The sequence below is a fragment of the Corvus cornix genome, chromosome 3, assembly GCF_000738735.6.
Source record: "Corvus cornix cornix isolate S_Up_H32 chromosome 3, ASM73873v5, whole genome shotgun sequence".
Taxonomy (NCBI): Eukaryota; Metazoa; Chordata; class Aves; order Passeriformes; family Corvidae; genus Corvus; species Corvus cornix.
In genome coordinates, this window is record NC_047056.1 from 104,498,912 (window position 1) to 104,508,953 (window position 10,042).

Sequence of the window (10,042 nt, forward strand, 5' to 3'; positions counted from 1 at the left end):
AGTGAGGCTCTGCTCCCCCACCATGCTGCCAGCTGGATATGCAGAGAAGCAGCCACTGAGCCTGGAACAGTTGCCTGACAATTAAAAGACAGTGTGTGATCTGAAACATCTAAGGACATTTTGCTCAACTAATTTAGGAAAAGGGATTGTGGGCCTCAACATCAGCTTCTGAACTTTAATGCCAATTTGAATTCTGTGACTAAGAATGTAAATTCTACTATGTAAATTTGTGAACTCTTTTCACACATGCCTTAGTGCTGTCAGGAGGGCTCTGCAAGAGGGAGTCCCCTAGTACTGTGTGTGCACAGATCAAAAAAAGACTTGGAAGCTCCTATGTCCTGGCCAGTAGGCTTCATTCTTGCTGTAGATGGATGGTTCATTGGAAATAAACATAATAGACGAGATGACTCAACTTCCAATTTATGCACTGATTTGCATGCTTATCCTGTCAGATATGAGACTCACCTCTGGACTCCTATAGGGATTAAATATCCCATTACCTTTTCATTATCAAGATGTAATTGTTCAATGAGAGTCAAATGCCAGCTTTGTTTCCTGCACCCAACCTCTACAGTTCTAACAATGCACAGATAAAAAATGGCCGATGCATATTCTGCTTCAAAAAGGCAGGACTGGTCTTTCTGAAATTGCAGCCATGCTTGTGTGGTAAAGGTACACACACAATTTATATTCCATAGCTAAGGAATATTTTTGAATTCCTTGTGGATTCTGAGCTCTCACATAAAAACATCTGCTAATAACATTTTTCATAATCTCCATTTGGTGAGGTAACTCTATCCCATCCTGGCAGACAATGACCAGGCCTCAGTTATTCATGTCTTCCTCCCTCACCTCCTGGCTGGGCTGGGAAATACGATATGTTTTGGGCACAAAGCCTTTAGCACATACAAAGCTCCAAGTACACCAGAAATCTGCAGTGCATCCCATCAACATCACATACTGGTGTAAACACTTGAAGACCTTTCCAACGGTCTCTATTCATGTTTCATGCAGGATCAAGGCTTTTGCCTTTGCTTCCAAAGAACTTTGTGGTTTGGACCCAGAATATTAAAATGATTGCCTATGTTCCTGGGAGGGAAACCATAACTGATGCAGTGGAGCTTTCTACAGTAATAGGACAGTTCATCTGGACAGAGGAGACCAAACTTTCTCAGAGGCTAACGTGAGATTCTGGGCTGAATTCCCCCAGGGACCACAGATCATCACAAGCTTGATTCACCATTTCTACTTCCACTGCAAAGCACATTCTTTTGGTTTTGTCTCTAGTGGTATGAATATATGACAACAATAAAAAATGAAACAGGACAGTTGTTCCACTAGGGAGAGACAGAGAACAAACACCACCTGACAGATGTTAGTGGTGTCATTTGGATATCACTTAGTTACATGGATAACAATGAGATACAGGAATTTAGCATAAAAGAGAGATTAGACCTATGGTGAAATATGAAGTCATGTAGCCACAGGCACCTGTGCCCTGGAAACTCATCTGAAGTTGCCAAACTGAGTTCACGCAGATCACAGAACAGTTGTAAATCCTAAGGAAATCTAGTTAAGAAGCAAGTAGTTCCACCAATAGCATTATTTCTGGGTAGATTCTCTGCTATTATGAAGGTGTGCTGTAAAGCTTCAGCCTTTGTCCCAGCCAAGATCCTCACAACATCTCAGACTTCTGCCCAGCTCTGTGAAGTATGTTGGGTCTAAGTGAGACCTCTATCTCTCTCTCAGATTTGACAGAAGGTAGTCACTTATGGTTCTAAATATCAGGAACATTCTGATTACACAAGCTCTGCCTAAGAAATTATGCTAAAACCTCTATTCTGTAAAGCCAGCTTTATTAAGATAAGAAAACAATATAGAAGAATACATGTAAACACAAGACCAAATGCGCTAATATTTTACTAGAAGCCAAAGCCTTGTGGTGACAGACCTACTGAACACATATTTAACGAGCAAACCACCAACACGTAAACAGTTACATGTAAACTGTGCTTTTGGGAACTTCAGAAATAACTGTCAAGAACCAGCATTGCAGCATAGGTTTTCTTATAAATAACCCGTCAACAGTTTTTTAGATAAAATATAACTGTTCTGTCTCTCAGAATATGTCTCAAGCTATAAAAACAGTACAAATCTTCTCCTAATATCAAAACCACAGTGTTAGATACAGACAGGTAAAAAATCTAAACTGCTTAAGAATTATATTAAAATAACTCTATTAAAAACTTTCCAATATTAAAAATATTTCCTTTAAAGGATGTTCTAGCCAGAAGTTAAATCTTTAAAGACAGTGCTCACAATACACAAATGTAGAGGTTTTCATTTGTAACTATTGGTAGATTAGAGGCTGGCTGAGTTAAGAACCTTATCCTTAATGTTACCCTCTAGTCATGTAGATTTGCGGTACTTCTGAGCAACGCCATAGGGAACGTGTGCAGCTATGGTGCCTAATTTCTGTGCTCCTTCGATGTGGAACATCTGGTCATCAAAGAAAATATGGGGGCGAATTTTCACCAGGATTGGTCCTTTAGGTGCTCCTGCTAAGAAAAGTGCCTCATCAATCTCCAGACCCCAGCTGCGGAGAGTCTTCAGCACTCTGGCTCCAGAGCTTGCTGCACTTCTGGCTGTGACCAGGTACGTCCTTATAGGACAATTTAATCGTTCGTTTTTTGCATAGAACTTCTTCTGGAGTTTCCCCAGGTCTTCCAGAAAACCCTTCAAAGGACCCTGAGTATGAAATACCAGAAGCATATTTAGTATATGTCCACAGTTCCCCAAATCATTCTTTTGCTTTCTTCCAAACTGCCAGTTACACACAGAATTCCTTTTCCAAATGCTGTGCTCCTCCACAAACTCTCCATGTAACATCTCCAAATGGGTCTGCACCCTCACTAGGAATTCATACACCGGAAAAAAGTTAAAGCCATAACACTACATAGTAGGATCAGGGGGAAAATAATTCTCCCTAAGGCTTACAAGACCTCTTACAATATTAACTTTTAACTATAGTCTTTAATAAAGTGTTCATTAAAAACATTAAACTCTTTTTACTATGAACCATGAGTAATTCTTTTTCCTGCACAAAAAAACCAGTAGAAGACCTAATTACAAAGCCATCAGTGAACTCTTTCCAGACTAATGACTATACTACATTCCAATTAATGGAAGTAAATGACAGTTTAGTTCAAATTGCAATATATTGCACTGTCCAGTACTTTCACAAATAAAGCTTTTATTCTGAATTTATACTATTTTTAACAACAGCAGAATTGGTCTTTCAATTTAAGCTAATGTTAAAATATTTGTGGTTTTAGACAAATGGCATAGTTCTGCTTGGGAATAAGAAGGTATTATGCTGTTTCAATAACCAGAATATCTCAGGGTTTGAAATTAACATTACCTACAGTCTGATAAAAAATAATCAAGTAAATCAGTACTAGCATTTCTTTTTCTAATGATAGCATTAAAAGACAACTGTAAGTCACGGTCTTATATATGCAGTTCTCTTAGAGAAAAGAGAGGAGTGCAATGGTGGCCTGGTAAAAGGATGGCAATGGTGGCCTCTTTTATGTGAAACATGTATTTTAAAGATTATCCTCAAAAAAGGAAATAAAGCCATCAGCTTTCACAAAGAACACATCCACACTGGGGAAGCTGGAGAAATACAGTAGCAACGAAAGCCATCAGGTCTTGTGGAAACTGCCTTTAAACAAGAAATTCAAGAAATACAAACCTGTGCAAGAGGTTTATTTTCATTCAGCTGTTCATGTTCAAAAAATCTGTCTAATCCATGTTCTTTGACAATCTGTTCTGATTCATCAGAAAAGATAACAGCATCCCCATCAAATGCCACCCTCAGCTGTGTATCTGAGTAAGCAACATCTTTGTTGGCAGTGAACATTGTAGCTGATGCAATGCCTGAAAATAGATCAGAGACTCTCAGTTAGCATGTCCTGCAAAGTCTTTCATGAAACCACCAGCAGTTTGGTTTCAACAACTTATTGGTGGTGACCTTTATACATGGTGAGCACGAAAAGCTAATGATCACAAAAGCTAATTAGAGACGGCTGTTCCGTAACACAAATGCATGGACGCTGTCCCAAACTTCTTGGACATGCTTCCTTCCACTTTCATATAAGACTATACAAAAATGGTCCCCAAGCTGTGTTGCAAATGAGACAAAAGCAGGAAATCCCAAGAAGACCACTCAATCCAAGTATTTGTTATTTTTTAACTCCTTATAGGACACAGAAGTTGCTTTTGTAAGTTGTATCAAAAAGATGATGCTATTCAAACAGAAGTTGAATAGAGGTGCAAATTTGGTTTCTTGTTGAAGGAGGTAAGACAGAAAGGTGTAGGGTGATTAGGCTGTCATTATTAAGCAGGCTGAAGGGTCAGAGAGAATAGTATCACATGCTTTTATTTGGTTGAGTAAAAATAAGTGATAAGCTTGCACCATACTAAGTGGTGACTTTCTGCATTTGATGAGGCAGCACTACTTTCTGTGAAAGACACACGATATATTAATTTTTGAACAAGCTCAGCAGAGAGAAAACAAAAGAAAGTCAATTCAAACCTGCTTCTATAGCTTCCTGCACTTTTTCAGAATCCGCTGAGAGGTACAGGTTCGTGAGGTACGCAGTCAGGTAACCAATGGGGCTCTCTCCTCCCGTCATACAGAAACGTTCAATTGTTAAGCCTAAAGTAAGAACAGCACAAGGTGTAGCTCTGCCTTGACACTACAAACCTGTAAAAGGAACCTGTGAAAAGGTACACTAGCCTAGCTTACAGTAAACTTAAAAGAAAGAAAATATGTTAATCTCAATTTCAGTAAGTTACACAACTTAAAATGATTACAATGTTTGATCAGCCCATCCTCATGGAGAATTTAGGGGAAAACATTCCCTCTAAGACAGCAGAGTAACTGCTGTGAAGATGTATGCGTAGGCAGCATAGATACCAAACATCAAAATGTTTAAGGACTTCTCAGAAGTTATGGTTGACACCTGACAAATCTAGAGCACTGGACCAAATTCTGTCTAATACTATTTCTCTTACGCTAACACCCAAAAATAGATATCAAAGAAACTGCTTTTCCCAAAGTCAGAACAGGAAGGATAAAATTATGTAACAGATGGCAATTCTACACATTTGTATTTATTTTATTTACCATAGTGATTGATGCTGTTTATGAGCCTCACTCCCACTTGGGCGTGGTTATTAGTCATCAGGACAATATCAAACCGTTCTTCATCATCAGGGTACAGCTCAAGAAGCCGGGCATTGACATGCTCCAGCGCCTGCAGATCAAAAATGTGGAAGTCAATAGACAAGTGGAAATGTGCCTCCTTTTTTAGTCACTGTAGTTTTAGTGATAGGATTGTCTTGAAGGAGAATGTGAAATACCTGATACCTTAACTTGCTGAACTTGTTTTACTCCTTTGTGCTTTGCTGCCCCCAGCAACTATTTGACTGGGTTCATTTGAAAGGAAGCAAGTAAATTCCTGAGGTACAGAATTCACTTATGCTGATTTATTGACACAGTTCAAGTCATCAGATGTCAAAAGCAATCCTTAAGTAGCGAGTACAAAATCACATCCTGCCAACACGATTAGCTTGAGAGCTTCTAATTGCAGTACTGAATGAGACAGATTTTGATTTGAGATCTCTTCAAAGATAATGGGCCAAAATGTTATAACCACAGTCTGGTGTTCTTATTTCCTTGACTTTTCATCTGCTCATCTCTCTCTGTATCCATCTGTTCTCCTATTTAGAACTTCATCCCTTTGGAGTAAGATTATTAGAGGCTAAGGGTGAGTGGGGGAAGTGATGCCATTTTTTTGTCCAGTGCCTGTATACTTTGCAGTCTAAGGACACCCTGGCCTGTGATTACAAATCTTAAGAGCTACAAGCATGAGATATGATACTTTTAAGTGAGTATCTTAAACATTTCAATAAGGGAATCCAAAGAAAAATATATTATTTCTTTTTTGCTTTGTCTCCAAGTAGAAAGGGTGACTCAACAAAGCCACAGTTCTCTAGACTAATGATTCCTGTTGCTAATACAAAGAATTCAAATGCAAATAGCATATCGGAAGGAAACAGAGATCAAGGTGCATTTAGCTGGACATAGCTAACAGCTCTGATTTTCAAAGTATGAGCAGTTAAAGAGTCAAATCTTGCTTATACTCAAACTAAATTTGACACTGAACTCTAATAAATCTTAAAAACTGACTGTGCTAGCAGGACTGCTACATATAGGAAAAGATGCAGTAAATTCCCAAATCAATCTGCCCTCACTGGTGTATGAAGTGAATTATTTTATGGGCACACTTCTATGTTAAAAGCACCTTTACAGTGCTTGTGCCATTAGTGCTACTAACAGCTATATTATATTTACAGCAGCATGGGTAGTGACATAAGTAATTTTTCCACTGTGTATGTTCACAAAGTGATTAATGAAGAAAATGTTTTAAATTCCTGAGACCAAAACTGAAGTAACGAAAATCTACTTTTAAAATCTGAAATGTTCTGCCAGAACTCTGATGTCAGCAAGTATAATTTCTAAATATGATTTAACTAATCTCCTAAAATCGTTGTGGTAAATCTCACCAAACAATTCTCAACGGACATAAAATTAACTCTGTAAGACAGTGTTTTTTCAAGACAGTCCCACTAAAACCTGTGCTCTTCAAAACCATACATATTTTCAAGTCTTTTCACTTTTCTGTAATTTCACTTGCTTTCCATGCTGCAGGCTGTTTCCCTTGGCCATTTTTATTTTCTTGTACAATGAAAGCAAAATATTCTATTTCAGCTGTTCTTAAACCCTGACTCAGAAGTAGGGAGTCCATTTCTTTTGCTGGTCCTCAAGAACAATTTCCAGGGTGACAATGAATGCAAGGAAAAATTAAAAGCTGACCAGAAGAAATGAAAATCAACACTGTTTGGTTGTTTGGTTGGTTTGGGGGGTTTTTTTGGGAGGGGGGTCAGGGGGGAAGTAAGTTAGTTTTTTTGTTCTGTTTTGGGTGGTTTTGGGGAGGAAAAGGTTGTGACAAACTTAAACAATTTGGGGCCTATCTTTACTGAAACGGTCGTCAAAGGAAAGGTGCTTTGTGCGCCCCATGTCCAGCAGAAAAGGCAAGTTGCTCCTTACCCACACCTGGGATGTGATGCTGTGAGCCGGGATACAGACCGGGAAGCTGAGGGTACCACTCCGGTCCCGGTGACGCGAGCAGTACGTGCTCTGCCGCAGGCGTTCGGCATTAGTGCGGCGGGAGAGGGAGGAGAGGAGAGGGAATGGGAGAGGGAGAGAGAAGCTGTGTCCGCGGGGCCAGGGCGTGCAGAGATGCGGGGGATGCTGCCGGGCTGCCCCGCCGCGATGAGCTCGGCCTAGGGAGAACAACTCCCAAAAACATCTCCCCGAGGCAGGATTATCTCTACTGAAGGAGGCTTCGGGCTCCTCCTCTTCCCGAAATTTGGCCTCGCATCATCCTCCGCGCCCCGCCGCACCCCACACCCTCCCCCGCCCTGCCGGGCCACCCGCTCCGGGCCGCCTCCCGGCTACCTTGACGAAATAGAACGCCGGTCCGGGCTTGAGGGTGACGTTCTCGTTGTTCTGCTGGTACTCCACGTACTTCTCCACCCCATGCTCTTCGTAGATCCGCCGCTCCTCCACCAGGTCGAAGAGTGCTCGGGAAGACACGGCCACCGTGATGGCGTTCTGGGGCTTGGGCTGCGGAGCGAGCGCAGGGTAGTGCCGGCCCGCGGCCCTCAGCCCCCGGGCCCCCAGCCTCCCCCGGACCCCCGAGCTCCGGACCCCCGAGCTCCGGGCCCACGACCCGCCCGCACTCACCGGCCGGGCTCTCTTGGTAACCAGGTTGTCGTAGAAAGCCTTGGCCGCCGCCCAGTCCTGCTCGGCCTCCTGCTGCCCGTCCTCCGCCGCCTGGCTGGGCTGCGGCTCCTCCGAGCCGGAGCCGCTCATGGTTCCTGGCGCAGCCGGGGCTGTAGCGGGCGACCGGGAAGCGGCTAGAGCGGCCGCCCTCCTGCCCCGCCCCGGCCAGGCGGGGGAAGGCACCGGAGCTGCCTCTCCCCGGCTCTGTGCACGCCCGGGGACGGGGCCCGGGGCGGTCTGGCTTTACCTCGGAGCGGGGCGCCCCGGCCCCGGCCCCGACCGCGGCGCGGCGCGGGCCCTGTGGGGAAGCGGGGCCGCGACCCCCCCAACCCCTCACAGCCCGAGGCTCAGCCCGCCCGCAGTGTCTCCCCTCATCGTGGGGTTCGTGGGGTGCGCGGGAGCCGGAGCTGCGGCCCTTCCCCGCCGCCCTCACGGCACCTGCGGCGCCCCGTTCCAGCACACGCCGACTCCGGCCGCTGCCCTCCACAGTGCTCGGGGAGCGGTGCCCGCAGCTGCTTGGTGTCAGGCTGCAGCCGCCGGCACTCAGTGTGCCTACAGCACTAGAGATTCATTATTTAACTGCAATGGCTTAATTGATTTACTGTTAACTGCAACAAATTCCCAGGAGATTCCTTGTATAATATGTTTTAGCACTCAAAATGGGCTTGATGTGTGTGACCTGGGGTTGTTTGTGTCATGCAGCAATATGGAAAATACCTTCAAGAAACAGCAATATGGGCAGTGGTGTGGAGAGTGTGTGTACACCCACAAAAACTGTTATTCTGGCATGAGGTTGGAGTGGTCCTAAAATCCAGAGTCCCACACAGAGCTATGGGCAGCATCTAATACTCATACAGCTCTCTGAAATGGTCCTGTCTGCTTCTGCAGATCACCATCCGAACCACAGCAAAGGTTTCCACACTGATAAGCTGTAGGAGAGAGTGGAAAGTGAAGAAGGAATCAGATTTTCTCCTAAGCCTATACAGGATATGGCACAGCAGACCCACAGTGGTATCTGTGTCACAGCACATGTGATCACCATGCAAAGGACCTTTAACATTTTGAATGAAGACTCCAAACATTGATTCCAACCTTGATCACTACATAATCTACATCCGATTGTCAGATCTTTCTGCCTCCATCCAGTCTCCAAAGAAGAAATAGGATTGTTTTTTACTTTTGCCCCTTGTTTTTTTTTTAATGTGGCTTCCCAGTGAAAGGAGGCTTATGTGATTATACCATCTGTCCGTCTTTCCCCAGTGATGTTCAACTGCAAACAAATTTGACAAAAGGATAAAGATCTCAAAGAGATTTAAATTGTTAAAATGTTTAGTGAAAATCAACAGCAACATGCAATTTGTTGCCCCGCTGGGGAAAGCACTTTATCTGCCTGTTCCTGTGCTGTGTAGTAGCAAAAAAATACTGCCTGGCTGATCTGCCACCTCCAAATGTGCCACACTGCCTGATGCCCAGCTAACCAGGGAGGGATCTGGAAGCAGGGAAGTGATAGAAATGGGAAGGTCAGAGGAAATGGGGAGGTCAGAGGAAATGGGAAATGAGAGTTAACCATACTGGGGGAGGTGAGCTGGAAATAGGAGGTAAAAGGAGACCTACTGAGAACAGTGCATTGAGAAAACAAATGCAAAAAGACAAGTTAGGATCATTGTAGTGGCTGTTGTCATGGGAAGTTGCAAAAGGCGTAACATAAATCTGAACACACCTGATTTTAGTAGTTCTGCTACGATAGATGTGCTTTTTTCCCTTGAATTTTATCCTGAATATTTCACCCCGAGTGTGTTTCCATGTCTGAGCTCAGACCTGTAGCATGTCATATGCTACTGAAAATACCTTCTCCCCTCCATGAAGTGAGGTCAGGCTGAGCAGCCAGGCTGACCCTGGAAAAAGGGTTCAAGCCACAGAACAGCAGCTCCTGGTCCCAGTCACCGCCACTGTCCTGTTCAGAGATTTCAGCCCCAGTCTAAGAAGATGATCTCCAAGAAGAGACTATTCCTAGTTAAATTGTTGGGTCCGTTGCCTGTGGAGAAGAGGGGAAAAGAACAGAAGGAATCAGGAACCAATTATCTGGTGGTTACAAAACTGAACTGTCCTCTCTGTGTGAACATGGGA

The 10,042-nt window shown here is 43.6% G+C and overlaps 1 protein-coding gene across 1 annotated transcript; it reads right to left on the minus strand.

Annotated features, from left to right (window-relative positions):
• Positions 1–1,839: 1,839 nt before the first annotated feature.
• On the minus strand, positions 1,840–8,095 carry LOC104685500 (cytosolic 5'-nucleotidase 1B-like). Its single transcript, XM_039569302.1, has 6 exons — positions 7,877–8,095; positions 7,589–7,756; positions 5,192–5,321; positions 4,598–4,720; positions 3,755–3,939; positions 1,840–2,748 (listed from the first exon to the last, which is right to left on the minus strand). Exons 1-6 carry the CDS (start codon positions 8,003–8,005, stop codon positions 2,410–2,412), a joined length of 1,074 nt encoding a protein of 357 aa, XP_039425236.1. The 5' UTR covers positions 8,006–8,095; the 3' UTR covers positions 1,840–2,409.
• Between the last annotated feature and the right edge of the window lie 1,947 nt (positions 8,096–10,042).